The sequence below is a fragment of the Pagrus major genome, chromosome 24 (assembly GCF_040436345.1).
Source record: "Pagrus major chromosome 24, Pma_NU_1.0".
NCBI classification, from domain to species: domain Eukaryota; kingdom Metazoa; phylum Chordata; class Actinopteri; order Spariformes; family Sparidae; genus Pagrus; species Pagrus major.
In genome coordinates, this window is record NC_133238.1 from 1,585,560 (window position 1) to 1,609,509 (window position 23,950).

The 23,950-nt window shown below is 40.3% G+C and overlaps 1 protein-coding gene across 1 annotated transcript in view; it reads right to left on the bottom strand.

The window, feature by feature from the left end:
• abcc1 (ATP binding cassette subfamily C member 1 (ABCC1 blood group)) overlaps window positions 1–23,950 on the bottom strand; it is a 51,934-nt gene that overhangs the window by 22,698 nt on the left and 5,286 nt on the right. The window contains exons 2-18 of the mRNA XM_073462206.1: window positions 23,693–23,869; window positions 22,492–22,620; window positions 21,580–21,717; window positions 21,346–21,471; window positions 16,946–17,007; window positions 13,100–13,231; window positions 11,429–11,656; window positions 8,119–8,296; window positions 7,593–7,754; window positions 6,835–6,927; window positions 6,345–6,548; window positions 5,830–5,976; window positions 5,536–5,623; window positions 5,306–5,375; window positions 4,852–4,978; window positions 2,094–2,270; window positions 685–852 (exon numbers count right to left, since the gene is read on the bottom strand). Coding sequence (XP_073318307.1) covers window positions 685–852; window positions 2,094–2,270; window positions 4,852–4,978; window positions 5,306–5,375; window positions 5,536–5,623; window positions 5,830–5,976; window positions 6,345–6,548; window positions 6,835–6,927; window positions 7,593–7,754; window positions 8,119–8,296; window positions 11,429–11,656; window positions 13,100–13,231; window positions 16,946–17,007; window positions 21,346–21,471; window positions 21,580–21,717; window positions 22,492–22,620; window positions 23,693–23,869 — 2,406 coding nt within the window. The remainder of the gene's footprint in view (window positions 1–684; window positions 853–2,093; window positions 2,271–4,851; window positions 4,979–5,305; window positions 5,376–5,535; window positions 5,624–5,829; window positions 5,977–6,344; window positions 6,549–6,834; window positions 6,928–7,592; window positions 7,755–8,118; window positions 8,297–11,428; window positions 11,657–13,099; window positions 13,232–16,945; window positions 17,008–21,345; window positions 21,472–21,579; window positions 21,718–22,491; window positions 22,621–23,692; window positions 23,870–23,950) is intronic.

A 23,950-nucleotide genomic window follows, 5' to 3' on the forward strand; every position in this document is an offset into this window, starting at 1 on the left:
ATTTCTCTTTTACTTCATAAACACAGTGTAGTTGTCAGTATTGGGACTTTTAAGAAATTGTGCTGAAAACTGCATCTGTTCAAAAGGAAAACCCACACTAGCTTGGAAGAGGCTCAAAAAACCAAGCTAAAATAGCGGGTAATGGACAAGTGCAAGGAAATTTAGAGGGGACATGTTACATTGTATTGTATTTCACCTTTATTCTCGACAATGCCACTTTTTTCTTGAACTGCATAATGAAAAAAAAATTCCTCCTCATTTTTTGTCTGACTCCTGGTCTTAATACTCTTCCGTAGTTCCCTGGTCAACTGGTACAGTTCGATTTATGTGCTGCTTTGATCAAAAATGCAGTCTGAAAGCAGATTTTATGACTGGAATCGTTTCAGTTTCCTCTGGTGACTCCTCCTCTTAACATTTTCACAAACGTTGCGAATGGTACCAACAGAATCACTCGACTCCATCCTGTTTTCGCTACCCCTCTGATGAGGTTCCAAGTGAGCAGAGCCAATACTAAAAAAGGGGGACTTAGGACAGTGACTCAAGTCCACCCGAGCACTTTGCCCACGTCCTCCTTCTGTCAGCACAAACACACACCTTTCTGAGCTCTAACGTAGACCGCTGCACAGATTATCTGCCGGAGCATGTGGTGGGGGAGTTGTTGGTTAAATTTAAAATTATACACACCTTGTCTTTCAGCATACTGTGCGGGCCGATGACTTGATCAAAGATGTGTTTTCCTACATGAGCGTCAACGGCAGACAGCGGATCATCCAGTAGATATACATCACGGTCACAATAAACAGCCCTGGCCAGGCTCACCCTCTGCTTCTGACCTCCAGACAGATTCACTCCCTGTACAGAGGAGAGACAGACAGAGATAGAAACACAACAAGGGTTAGATTATCAGTTTAAGTCTTTTGTGCCTTGTGTAATGTCTATGTATGTTTTATGTATTGCATCAGCTTTTCATGAAGTTCTCTCCAACTGAGGTTAAAAGAGATCATACGTAGCATAATCCACAAGTTTGTCCAAACTATGGGATCTTCTCCTCTAGGGGTTGAAAACAGAGAGGCGAGGAGGGTTGCGGCTCCCTTGTTTCTAGTGTTGGGCTTGTGATTCTTGCCCAACAAACAGTCCATCCTTCTGTAGCTTTGGCCAAAGGCCAGAAGACCATAGACACCAGCAAACCCTCCAAGCATGAGGAGCCGAGACAGACAACCATGGGTGAAAGCAAGCAAACTACATTTCTACATATTAATTCTAATGGTAAAAGTTAATGTTTGTGAGTAATTACTTAAGAGTTTGATGATTGTTAAAATCTGAGTATTGAGGTAAGGAATGAAGATTTATATTTTGTCCAGACACAGGGAACAAGATGACATCATCTAGTATACGACAAACCAAGTCATTACAAGCCTGAACTTAAAATTTTCCTAAACCCAAACAAAGGGATCAGAAAAAGATTGAAAAAAAAAACAACAACCTAGAAATCAACATAGTATAGATATCTACCTATGAAATAAAACCACTAATCCTCTCGATGGCAGTGTTCCAGTGTTCCCACTGATGTAAGTGATTTAAATGCAGACAACTTAGAGAAAATACCCTACATTTGTACTACAACCCTGATCCATGAAAGTTGGGATGCTGTGTAAAACATAAATAAAACTGAATGTGATAATTTTCTAATCCTTTTTGACATATACTCTACTGAAAACAAAACAAAGCCAGAACATATATCTATCACCTCATGAACTTCATTGATTTTTGTGAATATATGCTTATGCTGAATCTGATTCCAGCAACACGTTTCAAACGAGTTGGGACAGGGGCCAACACAAGACTGGGAAAGTTGCAGAATGCCCCAAAAACACCTGTTTGGAACACAAGTAAACAGGTTCATTGGTAACAGGTGATAGTATCACATTTGGGTATGAAAGGGGCATCCTCGAAAGGCTCAGTTGTTCACAAGCAAGGTTAGGGCAAAGTTCACTTTATTCAGTTTGTATTGACGTTTTACACAGTGTCCAAACTGGTTTCAAATCAGGGTTGTACTATGCAGATAAACGGACTATGTATTCCTGAGTTGATACCTTCTCTCCAATTTCGGTCTCATCTCCAGCAGGAAGGATCTCCAGGTCAGGCTGAAGGGCACATGCTTCCACCACACACCGGTACCAGGCCTCTCTCCTTTCCTGACCAAACATTATGTTGTCCTTCAGTGTGGAATTTTGGATCCAGGCCTGCTGGGGAACGTAGGCCACTAACCCCTAGAAGCAACATAGCAGGTGAAACAAACCACAAAAACAGGTAATGATCTCAATCTTTTAATAGATGCTCTCTAAAAAAATGCAATCAGATGTTTAGCTTCTTATCTTGAACTGAACCCAAAAAGTGAACAATATCTTAGTTAACAAGAGAGTGATTCAGCTTCTGAATGATGACGCTGCTCTGCAGTGGAGTGAACAGGTAGACAGTCCAGAACAACGACATGATACACTGCAGAGACTCAGTCTGTTGCAATACTGTCTGGTATTACAAGGTAAACAGTACCTCTTGAACACCTTTTGGCATGGTAACTGTACACATTAAAAAATGGTAAAGTAGTAGCCTCAGAATGTTTGGAAACTGGAAGATCAAACCTGCACAATGGAAAAGAGACTAAAATGTCACTACTACTACTGGACTGGACTATTCTTTCACAAGACTAGAATTGGTTTCAAAATAGTGCTAAATTAACATGCGGAGTGTTCTCTCTACATGTTGGTGCTGTGAAAAGCTTCTTGCCTAATTAAATTTGACTCTTGCCAAGAGTGTGCAAAGCTGTCATCAAAGCAAAAGGTGGCTAATCTGAAGAATATAAAATATAAATCATATTCTGGTTTGTTTAACACTTTTTTATTGCATAATTCCATATGTGTTCCTTCATAGTTTGGATGTCTTCAGTATTGATCTACAATGTAAAAAATAATAAAAATAGAGAAAAACCATTGAATGAGAAGGTGTGTCCAAACTTTTGACTGGTAGTGTATGTGTTACAGTCCAGCAGGCTGCAACCTCTTATTGGCGTAGGATATGATGACTTCAACGAGAGTGTTTGGCCTACTGGACAGTAAAACATCGGACAGTCTCATTCTGCCTTGACTCTACACAGAACAGATGCTTAAAGCATTTTAGCAGCTTACGCTGTTATATCCATCACACATTTACATGAATGGGATCACAAACATATATACGTAGATGCCACATTGACTGTGTTGGCCTGCCACGATACGTCAGCGCGTCCACCATGTTGGATGTGGCAGGTCTGCCCTTTAAACAAATACAAGTAGATGAGTACACGTTTACATTTAACTGATTTTGATGAATCGTTTTTATATTCAATGATTTATGTTCATTTAAGTGCTAATAATGACAATCATTGAGACAAAAATGAACAAAGTCTGCAAATCAAAATAAGACACTGCAACTGGCAGTGAGTCTGCTTTCTTTTCTTTTAGCAGTGAAGAGATTTTACTCCATGACAGAAAATTATAGACACTTGTTTTATTATATACAATAACATTTCATGGTTACAAAAAAATGAATAAACTTGCAGGAGGCTACTATTATAAATATAAACCTGCTGACAGCAGACAGTTACCTGTAGTAACACTGATATGGTCCTTTATACATGCTGACACTTGTCATGTCTGTTACTGCAGTGTGTGCATTTGTGTGTATGTATTTTTTATATAGCAGCCTTTATGTCCACTAAATGTCCCTTGGGACAAAGAAAGTAATCTTGAGTTTTGAATCAGTCTGTTGTGTTTAGTATTAATTATACCAGTACTTTTCATCCCATATTAAGAAGAAATGGAAATCCCTTCACTTGTTTGACCGGTCAAAATGTCTCAAGCACTTAGTCCTCACATGATATTGATCAAACAAATATGGACAACTGATTTGCATAATATATTGTGGATATATGTCATAGTAGCCTCCTGCAAGTTTACTTCTTTTTCTTTTCTTTTTTTTTACATGAAATGTTATTGTATATAATAAAACAAGTGTCTAATATTGTGTCATGGAGTATAATCTCTTCACTGCTAAAAGAAAAGAAAGCAGACTCACTGCCAGTTGCAGTGTCTTATTTTGATTTGCAGACTTTGTTCATTTTTGTCTCAATGATTGTCATTATTAGCACTTAAATGAATAGAAATCATTGAATATAAAAACGATTCATCAAAATCAGTTAAATGTAAACGTTAGTGCTTTTTATTCAGAAAACCCACAGTTTTAACCAATATGGCGGCAATGTCAAAGTACGATCCAGCAAGTCAGTGAGGCGTCTACGAATATATGTCTATGCATGGGATAAGGAACTCTCTAGCCAGCTACTCCTCACAAGTGTCTCACTCTAAAAGGTCCTAGTGGAAACAAGCACTATATAATAATACTATTGTTGCAACTATCCCTAAAGTAGCCATAATGTAAATACCTTCCTATCAAATTAATAACAGGTAAAACCTTCAAATGGCAAATGTTCTTAAAAAGGTCATATGGTTTGCTTTGAAACCCCCAACCCCACCCCACACAGCAGTGTCTGTATGTCATGTTCCACTCTTATGAATCTTATGAAGTCCTTTTCTCATGATAAATTATCTTGTTGTCTCGAAAAATGTCGGCATTAAAAAAATAATTACACCTATGGGCTTCTGTACTTTCAGGACCTGTGCTACTTTAAGCCCTGAAAATCTCACAGCAGTATTCCAGGTTGAAGACGCAGCAGATGGACAGCTTTCAGTGCACACATCTGAATGAGGGTCTCACTGTGTCAGTGTATTTATGTGAGAGAGCAAGAGCAGCCACCTTGACAGCCACAGTTCCTTCTAGTTTGTCCATCTCTCCGAGCAGGGCAGAGAGCAGCGAGGACTTTCCTGAACCCACGTGTCCAACTACGGCCACCAGAGAGCCTTCTGGGATAGACACATTAAGCCTGTAGACACACAGAGAGATTGAACTCTGTTAACTTTCTTAAACCAGGTTAATTTCTTAGAAAAAATAATTACATACTGATAAATATATATTGTTATATATATATATAAGTTGATAAATAGTGAAGTTAAAAAGACACACATCTAATGAATCTCATCGGGTCTGCTATTGTGGAGAAAACATTATGAGGAAAAAAAATAGGTTAAGGACTTGCACCAGGACAATATGATACCTGGCTGGTTTTCCATGCTGTGCGATTTTTTTACTCAAATAACAAAAACAGAAACTATTAATGCACTGAAGCATCCTTAGGAAAGACAACACATACTTTTTGAGTGTTGGTGATTCAGTTCTGGACCAGCTGAAAACTCCATCCACTATGGAGATACTATATGGGGCTAGGGGAAAGAAAAAAAGACACGTATTAATAAACTATATGTGAAATACCTTCATACAGAGAAAATACAGGAAAGAGAATTTAGTACAATTCTGAAAGAAGGGAGTGCATAACAGACTAAGCAATTGTAAAGAAAAGCAGAAGAAGAAAAGAAGACTCACAGCTTGCTACTGCTTTGTGCTCCACACTATCTTCCTGCAGCTCCTCGTGTGACAGAAACACTCTTAGCCGCTTCAAGGATACACTGGCCTGAAGACGGTAGAGATAGAGTTGATGTTTCCTAGACCTTTAAAATTATAATGTGAAACAACTAGACTGTGGAATGACCCTGCTGTAAACACACTTTAAACATACACCCTTCAAGAACAAAACATGATATGCAACGCAATCCAGTGGAAAAATGGAGACAACTGATGGTGACTGAGTTCTCAGCATGTGAATAGAGGCACACTAACCTGCACCATACTGCTGATGACCATTGGCAGCATGTTAAGAGGAAAACGGAGGATGTTGAAGAGCGCCAGTGATACGAAGGCCTTCTGGGCATCAAGTACATTATGTTTGTCGATCAGCACATACACAGTAAAAGTGGACAGGGCAACCTGTACAGGGAGCCAGCGGGAGGGAGAAATGTCACACAGAGGCAAATAGATCTTAATGGGATTACAGTTGATTTGATTGATTCATTAATTATGAAAATATGCTCTGACAACATGTTTTTACTGGCAGAAACTGATATAATTAAGTGAAGTTTCCCTACAAATTAAGTGCAGCTTATTTTTTTAAACACTCTGTGACACTTGTCATTTGTCATTTCATCCAATCTGTATAGATGCTGGTGCTAGCTTGTGTTTGTACAAGCTGGACATGATTCTATGTTCTGTTGATGAGGTCCTATGTAATTTTGAAAGAAAATACGCACTTAATTTGTTCATTGTGATCCATATCTGTCCTACTGTGCTGGACTCACCAAGAAAGGTGCACAGACCCAGGTGAAGGTGGATACTGCAGCCAGATAGGCGGCTTTCTTCAGGACCTGCAACTCACTCTCACGGATTTCTGACACCTTGTCTTTGAAGGCCAGCTCCCAGGCGTACAGCTTCAGCACTTTGATGCCATTGAGCATCTCATTCATCAGCTTAATGCGATTGTCCTTACTCTTCATCTGAGCAACCTGCTCAACACACACATGCACAAAATATTTACAGAAACAAATGCACAATGCTACATAGTAACATGAGGTTAACTGTGGATCCTCAGTGCTAGCGACTTGTTTGAGTAGGACCTCTGTGTGTTTTCCATCTGTGCATGAATGAAAATGAAAGTGTTCTATTGGATATGTCCTTATTGTCACTGCACACATGACCTAACACAATGCACAGGTCTGATCATTGAAAAGGCCGGGAAAGGCCAAGAAGTTGACCCAGTCATGACAATGTTTGTCTGTGTTGAGGTCCCACCTGGTAGGTTTTGGTTTTCATGGCGATGACAGCATTAACAGGAACCATCAGAACCATCACAGCCACCCCAGCTAACACGGAGGGACCCAGGTTCTGCACAGAAACAGATAAAAAAAAAAAAACAATAAAAACAAATTATTGAGGCATTTCCACCATGTCCACTGCTACTCAGAAGTGGAACATCATCCCGCACACATAATTCCAATACGTTTCACAGTTGTTTTGCTTATATTTTTGTTTTACATTGCTTTTTCATGATTGACTTGGTAAGAAGCTCTGTTACATACATACTGAACATCATACACACAGTACATACATATACAGCGTATACAGTTGAAACATATGCAGACTGTGATGTTTCAAGAGCTGTTTTAATACCTACAAAATTGTGTCCATAGCATCAACTGTCAAGTACTGAAAGTTAGCAGCAAGTTCATACTATTTGATCAAATAGTGTCCTAAGGCCTTCTGTCCATATAGAGTTTTTTATCCAAGCATCACCATCTTTTTAAATTGTCTCACTGAGGAGAGAGTGTATGCAGCAGCACTGCTCAGAGAAGTGAGTGCACCACACTTTTTGTGTGACCACTAAGTGCTTCTAGTTGAAAATCTCATTTGTTGTTAGTCACTCCTGCACTGGTTGACAATCATATATTGTTAAACGCAGCTCACCATCAACCTGGCGCACTGCAGGGTTTGTTGGTTATTATAGTGATCTTGGACCTGTTTCATAGTTGATAATTGCTCTGTTATCCTACCTGCCAGAGAAAGTAGAGGGCTAGCACCACCTGCAAAGGGGCAGACCATATCATGTTGATGTAAGTGATGAGGTCCATGAAGCGCTGAGCGTCCACTGACATTAGATTCACAATCTCTCCCACTGTGGAGGTACGGCGTGCTGCGCTGCTTATAACCAAGGCCTGAAAAAGCAGATCCAGAGAGGAAAAGTCCCTATAAAAGGTTAGAGCCAAAGCATGCACACAACTGACCATGAGTACAATTAAACCACAAATTAAAATTATGTGACTCTAACTTTAAATAAACTTTAAATGATTGTTTCCACTCATAATCGCTCAATCAATCAAGAATCAACCTCTTCAGGGTGAAAACGGAGGAATGAGAGAGCTTTATCTGGTTTTAATAATACTCATCCACTTGATTGTTTGTTATTGAGTCTGTGCCTTTTAATATTTTCTGTTTATTGTATTTCCGTAGCCTTTACAATTAGCAGAGAGGGAGAAATTGTAAAAATCACTTTTAAGTTGTATTCAAATTTGCCTGTACCTTTCTGTAGACAGCTCCGATAATGGCGGTGCGCAGACGCATGCCTGAGACAAAGCAGACATGAAAGTACCTCTGGAGGATGAGTGACTGCACACAGGTACTTATAAAGAGCAGAGCGGTGTAGAAGAAGCCTTGCCACGAGGGGGCACTGGAGTCGTTGATGAAGCGGATCAGGAGCCTGAAAAGGTCCAAGTAAAGAAAGTGAACATCATGGACATATTTTAACTAAGCCATAATTAAGTCACCAACACACTGTTGTTTGTTAGCCTTTCACTCCAGGACATGATGGTCAACAGGTAAAAAAGTACCTTGAGGAATAATCTCAGTGGAAACACATTTGTTACTAATGTCTTAATAAACAAGACATAAGTACATTACCTCAGATGTCTTTTTATTAAAACTTTTTAAACTTACATTGACTAATGAAGATGAGCAACAGTTTCTTTATCACTTCTTTATTAAGTGCTGCAAACTAGAAGGTATTGGATGCAAAATATAAAAAGAAAAAGGGCTATATATCCACACACTTATTTCCTTTACAAAGACACAATAATACTTATTCTGTGCTAGAAAAATTCTTTGAATATGAGGAAATAAAAGAGTATGCGTTGTCATGGTTAAGGAACCTGAAGGGCCTCTGGGACCTTCACACTTGGTAAACTCTGTGTAATGATGCAAAGGCTGTCTGGTAGATAATTTGAAGACCTTTGAGATGCTTCAATAAGCTGCATGGATGGGAACTGGTCACAGATGCTGGGCCCTATCTTGGTGCAAGACAGCGCACAGCACAGCAGCACAGCATGGCACAGCATAGCACAAGTGTCATTGCTAGTTCCTGATGTCCAAAAAAGGTGTTTACAGAGTGCTGCTCAGCTGCTTCTGCCGGCTAGAGAGTATGGATTAGAGCCAGAATAAACATCTGAAGTCATTTAGGATTCTGCTCTGATCCAAAACTGTTTACCATATGGAGGAGAGCTCAGAGATTACTTTTTAACTTTTGGGATTAAAAAGTGGATTGATCTTCTCTCCTATATCAACCTGATCTATCCCTCAGCGAAGATGAGCATCAGTGTTTTAAAATCAAGTCACCAACTACTGCATCTTGCTCTCAAGGAAATGGGATGACATTCTTATTGGTTTAAATTACTTTACGCCCAAAACATACCCATGACTAATAAGGGGTCTAAATACAGCCCCTTTGTGCCTTGCGCCTCACTTTGTGACCAGATTATCTGCTGTTTAACTTGCAAAAGGCAGGTTGACATGCCCTAAATGCACTTGCGCCATGGACACCATGCACCATCGACTGTTAAAATAGGCCCCCCGGGTCTCACTCTTCCTTATAGTGGGATTTCCTCAAGGCTTAGGTATGATATAAAGTTGAGACAAGTGCAAGAATAATTTAAGATTTTGGTAGGAATGTACCCATGCATGCTCTCTGTACTTAAATCTTCTCTGATATCAGATTTGTGTTGTTGAAACAAACATTTATTCTGGCAGGGACAACTTAAGACAATTTTACATTGTGAGATAGGGTGTTTTTCCACATTTTTTGTTAATTTCTCTGGGAATATTGCATGGATCTTGATGAAAAAAAATCAGGTGTGTAGGTTGGTGGGTGGTATCCAAACTGCTAATAAGAACCAACAAATAGTGTGTGTTCACTTTAGCCTGTGACTCAACTCAACACTCACCACAGACTCTGGTTATTTCTGTTATCCTCAGGGGTCTCTTCTTTTTATGCTCTTTTCTCTGTACGTTTATAAAGGAAAGTACAGTTCCCCTCCATTCAGCAGTCCAATAAGAATACATAAAAGTAGACTTAAAGTGGATTTTGCCACCTCCACGACTCATTGCTGCAGATGGGTTGGGAAGTGAGAGTGAAGATAAATCCACTTTTAAATCCCAAAAGTTTAAAAAATAAAACTCCACGCTCTTCTCTCACTGGTTAATTGCTCTTGATCAGAGCAGAATCCAGTGACTCTGGGTGTTTATTCCTCCAGAAGCTCCAGGCTCTTCCTATGGCTCTCTCCTCCAGAAATCCACAGCTGACTGCCGGCATCTGTCCCTTTGTCTGTTAGAACAATTAACTGTACATCAAGTCATATTATCTGTCTGATATTTGCACGAAAAATTCTCCAAAAGGCACCAACCCCACAAAGAGGTCAAGATCAGTGACTAAAGTAGCTGAGGTGAGGAGCTTGCAATTAACAGTCACTCTAAGCAACCACGCACTTAATTATGCAGAATTTTAAACCTTAATATAATTTAAATTAGTTAGTTATATAAAACATTTAACCCGTCCCCGAGGAGCAGTAGGCAGCCACTGTATGGTGCCCAGGGGCCAGGCCACTGGCAGGAGTATTAACCTAATGCACATGTTTTGATGATGGGGAGAACCAGAGCAACTGTAGAAAACCCCATGCAAGCTTTTCCCCAGGACCTTCTTTCTGTGTAGCAACAGTAATATTCACAGAGCCACTGCCCCATTAGGTGGAGCCTTTTAAATAGGATGGTCTTCTTAGCCTTCTTGGTCCAAAATGATATACTCAGTGTGGTAAGCTGGCCCCTGAATTGGAAAACTGGGTATACACACTGATCAGGCACAACATAAAACCGATGACAGGTGAAGTGAATAGCATTGATAATGTTGTTACAATGCATTATTCCGCTGGGAAACATGTTCCTGGCATTCATGTGGAAACCACTTGACATGCACCACCCATCTAAACACTGCTGCAGATCATGTACACTGCAGGGGGTGTATATGATCTGCATGGGGCTACCATGCGTTGGACTTGCCAAACACAAAAATAACATAAACCAGAAAGTTATCATTTGGACTCATCCGTCTGCAGAACATTTTTCCAACAACCCTCTGGTTCATTTACGTGGCCCCCTAAAGCAAACTTTAGATGGGCAGCAGTGTTCTTGGAGAGTAGTTGCTTCTTACTTGCTACCCATACTAAACACAATTCTTGTTCAGCGTGTGTGTCTGATGGAGGACTCATGAACACTGACATTAGTTATCGCAAGAGAGGTCTGTTGATGCTAAGATGTTATCCTGGGGTTCTTTGTGACCTCCTAGAGTATTACACACCAATCCTTAACACTTTTTTCAACAAAAGACAATAAGTGTTGGATAATTTTGCGAAATAGATAAATGATTAAGTATAACCTTTTCTGTATATTTGTTTAACTGGATAATCTTTATCTACTTTTAGAACTTGATGGATCACATCTGATCATGTATAGGGTTCACAAACTTACTAGCAGCACGGCATGTTTCAGAAAAACTGAGGTTTCTCACCGGAGGATCTCAGGCCCAACGAACATGAGTATGTCCTGGATGATCTTATAGAGGCAGGAGATGAAGAAGTAGGGCCCAAAGGTCAGGCACAGTGCCCAGAACAAGGATGGCTCCTTTGTTTTATGGGGAGTTTTTACAAGCAAGATTTCAGCCTCTTCCACAGCTCGGCCCTCTTTGCTCTCTCTTTGCGGGACCCGTTTGAGGGAATATAACGTTTTCTTCTCTGTCCTGGGAAGAGATAATGGAAGGAAATGCAGACTGCTTCCATTACACATTCTAAATAAAGAAAAGTTTATTGAGAGGAGAGTCAGAATTGATTTAGGTAATCTTTTTCACCATCAGTGGCCCTCTGAAACCTATAATTCAAGACCAGATTTCCACACAATATCCCGGCATCATTGCAAAACTGATTAAAAAAAAAGAAGAAAAGTTTGAAAAATGTGTTTTAAGTTTAGTTATTACAGATTGGTTGAGACTTCAGACTGAAGCTGCTTGCCAAACATCTAATCAGCACCTATATTCTATCCAGAACTTATAGTTTTTGTTTCTTTTTTGTATTTGATAGTCATTTACTCGTAGCTATACTGTACCAAAGGAAAGTAAAATATTGCTGTTCCCACATGCATCAAATCTGGTGGGCATCCAGTAGGTGCAGTTTTACCAAGGTAACAGTAGTCCCATTCACACTGCCCTTTGAGTGCGGGAATCATGTGCCGATTCTCCGCATCCTCCTCTGTGTGAAAGTTTCAGATGCAGAGAGGGGGGACAGTTTTGCTGTGGCTCTGATGCACCTCCGGAGGTAGTATCAGAGCCGTAGCAGAGGCGAGCCGGCGTCTGTGTGAATGGATAAGCTGGAGGCGCGGATCAGGGCTGTGTCGGTCTGATAGTGTTCACCGTCTGATAACTAAACAGATCCTTCACTCATCAAATAAAAGATAAATGTCCCACAAAGCAACGTTACAGGACCAAACAACAGTAACATGGTAACTGGTAGTGTCTTTGGCAACTTATATGAGGGAAAAAAATCCGTAGTTATACGCGGAGAAGTGTCTGTCATCCTGTCTGTCCTACTGACTCTTCGTCACATTTCTGCCTGAAAAACAGCGTCTGTCCCCGGCAAAAAAACTTTAACTCACTAAGTGATTGTCTCTTCCCACTATTGTGTAGTTGTAGTTACTGTCTTGAAAAAATCACTGACGGTCAGCCCTCCCTACCGAGACTTCAGTGAACTTTCCCCCAGAAAACAGCCTCCCTCCCCGCGAGTGAGAGAGTCAGACAGGGTCCTGTTTACTGATGGTGATTATGTAATTATGTAATTTAGAGCTAAAAACTTAACTTTGTCACTTTCCAGGATGCATGGTGGGTCAGGATCTCAATCACAACATATTATAACTGCATCCATATGATTATAAACAGTCGGTGGGTACATGTTTAGATTAACAGGTGGACACCGGGAAACACGTTGAAAAAGATCTGCAGCGCTGGCGTGCTGTATGAATTGACACACTGGAGCGCCAGAGCTGCTTGGTACAGTGTGAACAACCAAAGGCGGCGAAATGGTGAGCCTTCGCTGCAGGGATAATGCAGAGTCTCTGTGTGAAAAGGGCTACTGTTTAATATCTCTGTAGGTTTTCTTGCAGTAATCATTCTCTGCTGTACTGAGCTCCTGACCTCTTGACCTTTTGGCACTCTGTGTTCCAGCGACACACCAGCTGTGGAACCACTCTTTGGGAGCAGTCTTCAGGGTTCAGAGACCACAGGTCCTTTTCCTCCAGAGGACGCTTATAGCCCGTCACCATCATCCTGATGAAGACAAGATAGGAGGAGGAGGAGGAGGAGGAGAAGCACTTAAGCCCAGTGATAGAACACAAAAGATTTAGAAGTGCAATCTGAGACACACACAGAAGGGTCATGACTGGCCAAAGGAAAGGAATATCATAAGGCCCAAGGTCACAAATGCCAGCGTACTCCTCTCTATCCTGGTTTAGGAAAATATTCACCATGTTTTTTTTTCACTAATAAGACAGGACAGCTTTGTTTGTAAAAATAGAATGCAACAAAATTTTTAAAAAATAGACCGTATTTGAATTGGTGCATTCATTTCCTTTGTGTGTTCTTTAGTACCACCTAATGGCGATTGCAAATAGCTGCATTGAAGAGGAAGTGAGCCTATGGTAAATATGCAGAATAACAGGAAGTGGTAATGATTTATTAGTTTTTTTTCCCCCATAGGCTCATAGAGGGAGCATCACAGTGCAGCAATCCTCTTAACGTAGTTATGCACCGTCACCAAGTGCTTGCTAATGGGGGAAATGTTGGTTCTCTGTAAATAAATCAATTAAAGGACATGGTCTAGACCTGCTCCAATTGGAAAGTGTTATGTGTCATGACAGTCCCCAAAAATGGCTTTATCCAGTCATCCACTATTTATAATTATATTAACGTGTTTAAGTAAACATTTTTGAGTTTGATTACATTGTTTTTGATGATGGTTGGTTTTAGTCAACTACATACACTGATCAGCCACACATTAAAACCCCTGACAGGCAAAGGGAATAACATTCATTCCTTGCATTCATGTGGAAACCACTTAACACCCACCACCCGAGTAAACAATGCTGCAGATCATGTTCTCATCCAGGTCATGGTAATTCTAAGTGCTGTATCGCAGGCAATAAAGATGTTTCACCTCTCATCCAAGAGGCTTCTTCAGTTCTAACTAACTGGAGGGGAGTTGCAGGCTTTTAAACTCTGTGTGGGTGTGTTCTTACAGAGTCGTTAAGGACACGTGTGGGTTGTTGGTCCAACCGGCCTTCATGTGGGTTGCTAGGGCTAGGTTAGCCCAGGTGTGAATGGTTGTTAAGCTGTCTGGGGAGGGAACTCAGTACTGCATTGTAGGTGGGTGATAAGTAATGTCTTAGGCAAGCCCGGTCTTACCATAAGGCAAAAGGTAGGCAATTGCCTTGGGCCCCCCAACCTGCAGGGGCCCCCAACCAGCTGCCCCCTCCCCAGCCAGTAGGGGCCCGGGGCCTCTGGCCAATAGCCCCCCACCATTGTCTTTGTTAATTATAATTGTGTACTTCTAAACAGAAAATAAAGAAAAAACAACTAAAAAAACATCAGAATTCCCAAATCGTATTATCTGCCCCCCCTGCCCTTTCGTACCATAATGGACTATTCCATGAGTCATCATGACCGCGAAAAGACGAAAGACCGCAGCCAGGAAGTGAAGTACTGCGGTTTGTTTACGAAAGAGGCGTGCGGTCGGAGTTCTGGTAAAATGAAGCGTAATTATCCAAGCGGGTCTAATAAGAGGAAAAAGCGAGAAGAAACTAAAAAGAAAACCGCCAAGTTTTTTTACTGTGCCACCACCGGTTGACACAAATAATAATGTTAATGTCAAGGAACACGTCTTTGCGTTGTTGAGGAGCTACAATCAGCTGTTCCCGAGTCCGATAGTGCAGACAACCCAGTAGAGTTGGTGGAGGAGCTACCAATGACTGATGAAGACGAAGATGTGGTGGTGAGTAGGCCAAATAGCCCCCCTTCTTCTGACCACGAAAGTGATGTTGACCTACACCCTCTCAAGCTCTCTAGCATTAGTTGCTTTACACAATGTCCGTTAATAATTACCATTTCATTGTTACAACCTCACTCCCATACACTCACTCTCTACTAGTCCAACTAAGCTCTCTCTCTCTCACACACACACACTCACACACACACACACAAATAATTCATCTTTGCAAACTCTCACTCTCTCCCCATCTCCATCCCCTTCCTCTCACACACCATACTACTACTGTAGTTGAGCATACATTGCTTTGTAATTTATTTGTAATACATTGCACAGTAAGTTGTAGTTATTGTTATATTGTAATTTCATAATTGCAATCTCATTCACTCTCTCTGTCTCTTTTTCTCTCACTTACACACACTCTCTCTCTCTCTCTCTCTCTCACTCACACACACACACACACACACTCACACACACACACACACACACACAAACAAACAGACACACAAAAACATAATTAATCCTTGCAAACCCTCGCTTTATCCCCATCTCAATCCCTTCCTCTCATACACACTTTGTATACTACTGTTGTATGACTGTTTGCATACATTGTTTCGCAATTGCTATTGTTATATTGTAATTGTTAATTTTGTAATTGCAATCTCACTCACACTTCACGCACAATCTCACTCACTCACTCATTCACTCACACACACACGCACACACGCACGTGTCTGGTGATATTTTTAGAAAAAATAAATATTTGGCATTTTGACGTACACTGGTGTTATATCTGAAACTTAATTCTCGCATTCCATTCACTCTATATTTAGAGCAAGTACTGACAGGTGCCTTTGGGGTGGCCCTTTCTACTTTTTTTGTGTTAAAAGAACGGATGTGGAGGGCCCCCTAGCTAAATTCGTCTTGGGCCCCCAAATTGCTAAATCCGCCACTGGTCTTAAGCCACCTCCTCCTTAACGACCCTGTAACGACACTCCCACACAGAGTTTAAAAAGCCTGCCAACTTCCCTCCAGTTAGTTAGAAGTGAAGAAGCCTCTTGGGTGAGAGGTGAAACATCTTCAACAACCTGTAACAAGTCCAGTTGCCTATGATACAGCACTACAGATAGTATTCAGTATTTACAAATATACTCTTTTTTTATAGTTTTACAAATAAAATACTGTCCTTCATTAGGTCCTGCCAAACAGAACAGCCAGTCTGTTCCTTGAAGGATGCAATGCTGGAGAATATAATGTTAAGCTAGCTGTATAGCTGAAGAATACCTTGCCTGCAGAATCTTTTAGTGAAGAAAGCATACCGAAAATCTAGGGGGAAAAGGTGGAAGTAAACAATCTGCACAATAGGGCTCGGACATATATACAATATATATCATTATTTTGATATGAGATTACTTATGTACATATATTACATAAGGTTGGATATGGTTATACGATGACTTAAGTGTTGTCTTTTCCTGTCTTTCTAGGCTGCGTTACAGCAAAGTGATGTCAATTTCCGAACTTACCAGACTGTACTCTAATACTTGGTCACTGTATCCACATTACTGGTGATTATTTATCAAAAATCTCATTGTATTAATATTTTGTGAAAGTACTAATGGTCATCCCCACAATATTGTTGCAATATTAATATTTTAAGGCCATTTTCACCAAGCCCTACTGCACAACAATGTTCCAATGAATTCAAACGCTTTTGTATCATTTTCAGCAAAACCTACTGTCTACAACTATTACACTTTGGGAATAAAAATAAAAATGAACTTTTAACATTCAAAACTGATACAAGTTAATTACACATGAACTATTACTTATTTTAATCTTCCAAAGATTTTCAATGAGAAAAAGACAGTTGGAGGATGGAAAGAGCAGAGTTTTAACTTTCTCATGCCTAAAGTCTTTATTAGACTGCACTGTCTGTTGACACACACACATATATCCACACCACATCCACACCACTAGGATATCAACTGCCTGCTTACCTGGAGATCCACCAGAATGATATTTTTGAGAGGAAAGAAGCGCCAGGTTCAGGGCAAGGATTCTGAGGACAAAAACATTACAGTTACACCAAAATAGTTTTCTGCTGATGAGATACTGATCCAAGAATTCTTTGTCTTTCTCGGAGTACTACTGCATGTGTTTACTATTAAGCCTTTTTGGCTCCAGAGGAAGCAGCATGTAATCTGATAAATTCCAGTGACACTCTGAGCCTAAGTTGCATTGTGGGTAATGTAGGCGGCATGTTTCGGAAGAAGAACTTATAATATAATATCTGCTGTATTGATTTTTTTCCATAATTAGTCCAACAGTGTTACAGGAGTGCAACGCTACACCAATACGTAGACTGCTCTTCAAAATCTGGAGCCTACATTACCACAATGCAACTTGCCCATCCATCCACATTGAGTGACACCACTGGAGGCATTTAATCAGATTACATGCAGCTTCCTTTGGAGGCACAGCAGGCTTTCTGCTACTTTTTCACATACTAGGTAGTACTCCCCAAGAATGGTAAACACATATTAATGAATAAAATTGGTGGAGTTACCCTTTAAGCTACTTAAAAACACTTATCGCCCTCGATTTGCTTCAAAACACACTTCTTCTAAGATTCATAACTTAATGAAATCTGACCACACTCCGATCCGTCACAGTGCATATATCAGCGAGCTCCGTGACCGCCTCATCCCATGCTCTGTGTCTCTTCATGTTGTTTTCCTGTCATTTGTGTATTTGGTCTCAAATCTACATACATTCATGGTCAAAAGCCTACATGCACTTGTAAAGAACATGTATATTGTGGCAGTCTCAAGTTCCTATGATTTCAACTGATACAACTTGATTACAACTCATTTTTCTGTGATGGAATGAGTGGAACACAAACTACTTTGTCACCAAAAAACATTGATGAAGTTTGGTTCAATAATAAATAGGTCTTGTGTGACCAGATCTGCTGGGTCAAGAATATACATTAGGAATTCTAATATTTAGTTAAAAGTCCCTTGGCCATTTTCACCTCGACTAGGTGCTTTTGATAGCCTGGTAGTGTTAACTTCCTGGCCCAGACTTGTTTCTTCAGCACAGTCCACATGTTCTCGATGGGGTTCAAGTCAGGACTTTGGGAAGGCTGTTCCAAAACCTCAACTCTAGTTTGATTAATCTGTTCCTTTACCACTTCTGATGGATCATTGTCCTGTTAGAACACCCAACTGTACCCAATAACCAATCTTCTGCTGATGGTTTTAGGTTTTCCTGAAGATGTGGAGATAATCCTCCTTCTTCATTATTCCATTTACTTTCTTTAGAGCAGCGATCCACAGGCAGCAAAACAGCCCCACAGCATAATACTACCAGCACCATGCTTTACAGTAGGTCTGGTGTTCTTGGGGTTAAAGGCCTCACCTTCTCTCCTCCGGACATATTGCTGCTCATTGTGGTCAAACAACTCTGTTTTTGTTTCATCTGAATATATCAGATATCAGGTGTGTCAAACAAGCCCTATTAAAATGGGCCCAGAACAGTCATGAGCCTTTATCAATCATAATCACACAGAAGAAGTAAAGAGGCAATGCTACAAAACAACAACTTTCTATACCACCAAAATTGGTCATTCAATGTGTTGTAGAGTTGTAGAAATCATTGGAACTCAAGACTGCCATGATATGTGTTGTTCTTAAAGGGCAACTTCACCAATGTTCAACCTTAATCTCTATCTATTGGAATTTAGTTCATGCTGAGGGACACACTAGTGAGCCCCCTCAATGTTCTCTGTGTCGCTAGGGGGTGCCGTAAAATCTGGCCTAGTCTCCACCTGTAGGAATCCAGTGGGCTTCATAGATCGAAATAATACATACATGGGGGGCGTGTCAGTTGGCACTCAAACACAAAACTTCTTTCCTGTCTCGCTTGTATGCAAATTAGCCATGTGTTCAACAGCGAGGGCAGAGGAGGTCATAGAGGAGGAGACTTTTACAGTGTTTTGGCTGACTATGATACTCAGACAAGATACTTATTTGAGTAAAGAGTAAACAATTGAAGAAATCCAGCTAAGAGAGGCCAAGCTGTAGCTGAAATAGCATTAGGGGACATGGTCGACAGTGACTATCGAGAGCTGCCGACAGAAGACAGTGACTGGTGGTGGGTTTGCTCATATTGTCCTCCGATGCCAACAGAAACGGATTATTTCTGCTGCAGTAAATTTTGGCGTGGCAGTTTTTGTTGGATCCTGTTGCCAACAGCGAGTCTGAAGCAAAGCATGTGTGTTACATGAAAGTTCACTTCTGGTTTGCATAGAGGTGAACCAGAGACCTTCTTCAGGATCCTAAAGATAAACTGGAAAAAAACAAGACCAGCAGTGCCGAGAGGAAATATGACCACTGAGTATTTTGTCGTCTAACGCAATGTTTTAAATGTATTTAGAAAATATGTAGGTGTACAGTTTACCATCTCAAAACATATGCAACAGCTGTTTGTGTGAGGGCCTGTGGAAAACACACACTAAAGCTTATTGTAATTACTAAACACAAAGCCACTTAATTCAAAGCACTAAGGACCCAGAAAGGTCGTGTTGAACGTCTGTTTCTTAGCCATCAGTATGAGGTGACCAAAGCTGTACAGGTGTAGTGGTTGGAGAGGGCACGTCAAGAGTGGAACACAAAGAGGCGCATTGAGAGCGCACAGAGCCAAGCAGCATCTCTGAGAGCGCACAGGGCTGCAGCTCCAACAGGTGACAGTGAGTCCAACCTGCTGCAGCAAGCCATCTCTCTGACCACCGAACCTGCTCAAATGGAGGAGAGGAGAGAAACCGACATGATGAAAACTGTAACCAGAGAATTACAGACAGCTCACAGCCTCACATCAGCAGCCTCTGAGAGCTAACAGAATAATCCACCTCAGCTTCATAGAGTGACTGTGAAAACACCAAATAACTTGCTTTAACAAATTTGTTTGTTTATACAATGCAAATTTTTTAAAAACATAATTTTCATGAGGCTCTTTTTCTCAGCAGACAGACCACAGGCAATAAACCTGGCATATAATATTCCTCATACTCAGAGTCCCGTTCTTTTGATTGTTATATAAGACAATACACAGAGCAGTCAGGTGGTGTCCGACATGTATACACATTTCTCCTTGTTTCATTTAGTGTTGCTTGAAATATGACCTGAGGTGACAGGCTGTGACGATGTGCAGGTCATCAGTGAACATTATTAGTTCATCGGTCCACTCAGCCATCTTCCATATTATTGTTTCTGTTGTATTCATTGAAACTTTTATAACATTGCTTCACAGTTTTTATTGTGGACAATGTTATGAATTCATATTTTTCTCACCTGAATGAGATCTAAAGGATACTAAATAAACTGTATTATACAACACTACCAAATATAAACAAATATATAGTCTATGTAGTATTATAACAACAAAAACTACGATGATCTCGTGCTGGGCAGGTTTAGGAAGTATTAGGGGGTGGAGCGTCATGAGGCTGCATGCAATGCATCCTGGTACATGTAGGCAGGCTGTGCAAGCAGGAAAACTCTAATAACCCAACTTTCTCTTTTAAGACACCACGCACTAGGGATTTTATTGCCTCAATCAACTACATTTACCATCAACACTGATTGGGATATCCACGTAAAACATGGTGAATGTTACATGGTGAACAAGTGTATGTAAACTTTTGACCACGACTGTATATGCATAAAAAGTGACTAGGGTCTTTGTTAGATTTGGGGGCTGTTATGTGAGAGGTTTTCTGCTGGAAAGCCTTCAGGAAGTCAGGTGATATTGTTTAAAGATAGACAAAGGCAAAGTACTCAGTAAGTCGAACTGGAGGAATTGCTCCTCTGCAGGACTTTCAAGCAGATGACCAGAGTTTTCAGTCACAATTTGGTTAGGTTTTGGAAACAAATCTACTTGGTTAGATATAGGAAAAGATCATGGTTTGGGTTAATATAATAAGTGCATGTGGGCCACCCCAGTAGCTCAGCTGGTAGAGTGTGCCGCCATGTACAGAGGCTGTGTCGTTGCTGCAGCAGCCCAGGGATCAAATCCACTCTGTGGCCCTTTGCTACATGGCATCCCCTCTCTCTCTGTTTCTGTCCAAACCTTTAGCTGTCTTGTCAAATACATGCATAAAAAGCCCAAAATAAACATATGTATATAAAAAAAAACCACAATAAGTCAGCATTTACTGTTGCTTTCGAACAGGACATGGACAGTGATGAGCACAAAGAGTTTGAAGACAACACACAGTGTTGTGGAAATTACAAGGGATGAGACACCCACTCATTGATACAAATGAGTGAGAGTGAGAATCTTAAAAGAAATTGTCAGGGAAAGAAAGAAAAAGGTTTACAGTGTGTGGTTGTCTCACCAAGTCTTTAACAGCCTGAGAAAAGAGAGGTGGCTGGTCAGTCAGGCAGGACAGGAACAGAGCAACCAGCAGCAGAGCGTAGTAGGCGTAGAAGGTGGTGTACCTCCACACACACACCGTCAATAGCTTAAAAAAAAAAAGATGAAGCTTTTAAACCCATGGAACCATCCATACAAGTTACACATCCAGAGGTTTAATACAACTGCATTCATCCAAACTTAGTTCAAGACTGACCTGGTCCAGGGCCTGGAGGATCTTGGACCTGAAGGAGACTGTGGCACACAGCAGTGCAAGCACCCAGAAGATTAGCATTACTCCAGACGACTGAACCCCTTTCATCCGTTCATATTGGACTACCAAAGTGGCCAGCAACTGGAGCAGACACACAGTAATAAATCATAGTTCGCATGCACGCACATGCACGCGCACGCACGCACACACACACTTGTTTCTGTGTGCTTCCGTATTAAGAGAAAGTCATTGAGAGAAAGTCATTGTATATTGTTAACTATGAATAAGACTTGAAAAGGGACCATCTAAAATCAATATGTTTTTATTATTTCTCTATATTTTTTTAAAGCCTGTAACCTGATCTTGACAGCAGTGGAAAAATTACATATCCCATCAGGCCTTGAAAGCTGGATGGAGCTATTATAAAGGACGATGTTGATGTATAGAGTACATGTTTTATCCTGCTGCTATGAACCTGCACTTGGATGACTGTCAGAAAATGAATTAAGTAATGGACTGTAACCTTTATAACAATGCTTTTTTGCAGTGCTGTCAAGATGCAAGCAGATCACTATTCTATACCATTCTAACATCTACCATTCTATACTCAGGATCTTTACTATGTGTGAATAAACTGCACTTATGTAAAACATAGTTAAATTGCTATTTAATCACACCTTTAATCTTCATGAAAATGCAAATAAAACTAAAATAAAACTGAAAAAAAATCAAATCTAAATTCAACCCATTCATTTCCGGAAAAAAAAACTCTTAACTAAAACGAAGAGCTAAAACTACACTAAGAATGTCTAAGATCAAAAACACTATGAAAAATAAAATAATTAAAAGCTTTGCTATACTAGGTGATTTCTCATTGACACCCTTTCTATATGAATGACAAAGTTAAACTCTCACCATGGTGAGGCCAAGTAGGGTTGGACTAACTAGGTGGACCGGTGAGGGGATACTGCTGCCATGACTTCTTTCCCAGAAAGAATAGAAAACATCTGACCAGCAGATAATCCACAGTAGAAGGCCCACAGCCTGTGGGGAGAAGAACAGCTTATTTTATATAAATCTGCAACTTTGCCAACTATACAATTGATGCATTACTGTTAGAGTGAGTGCTCTTGTTCCACTGTGCAAAGTAAGAAACTAAGAAAAATAAAATTACATAGTCATGGTGTATATTTTAATGGTGTTACTGCTGTATGTGTTGAATATGATTATGTGATGCATCATATTGTTATATTTAGACAAGACTAGAGCACTCATTCAGCTTTGTTTGAATACACAGACTTGTTACAAAACATTTCTTGAAATAAAAAGGATGCATTACAAAAAGGAGTGGAATTATCTCACCCTCTGGCAGCAAAAATATGTTCAAACAATACTCAAAAACTAAATATGTGACTTACATGCACATGACTACTCTGGATGATATTCAGGATATGGTGTTTACAGGTAACATTAATAATGGGTAACGGTGTTTCAAACTATCCCAATTGAGTGTCTTGAAGTGTCGAAAGCTGACACTTTGTTCCACAATGTTACGGTCTCAATATTGGATTTAATTATAATAATTATCCACTGCACCAACCATTATGTTGTCAATTTGAGCTCCCTTGACTACTTGCATCTAGTTTATACTAACACAGTGACACAGGCCCAAGGTGTGTCAGCAGTCTTCTGACTCTAAACCTATGTTACTCATGCGGCACACCAAGCTTTAAATGTTAGCTCGTATAGTAGCTAATAATTATAGCTGTAACAATGCAGCCAATAAAATTAGCAAGAATACAAAAATACTCAAAACAGTTGTGCTATTTTCAGCCAAGATGGCAGTGTAGGCTGATATGGAACTGTCAAAACATGCTCAAACCTACACTAACTCACTGTGGTTGTACTCGAACAGTTCCTGGGCCTCAGGAGGATTAGTTATGCAGAGTTGAGAAAGGTTTAAACTTTTGTCTTACCTATCCTTTTTCATTTTTTAAACAACTGTTTGAGTCACTTTTCATAGAGAAAACAGTAGAGAGCAGAATCAATAAAAATTAACAACATATGACACTTGGACAATTAGAAACATAACTCCAGATAACCAAGGGTCACTCACAGTTTTGGCTTTGTTGAGGTGACTCATACATATGTAACCATGGTCATGGCTGCGGAGGTAGATGAGATAGATGGGGGCACACATCCAGAGGTAGAGACATGGCAGCCATACCAGGACAGTGTTCTGGAAGCACTGGGTGAAGTCTGGGTTATCAGTGTACCATGTACGGTTCCAATCCTAGAGGAAAAAAAGAACAAAGGAGCTTTAAAAAAAATAGACCATTGGGATAGACCATCTCCAGAGTGAGGCCAAAGACTG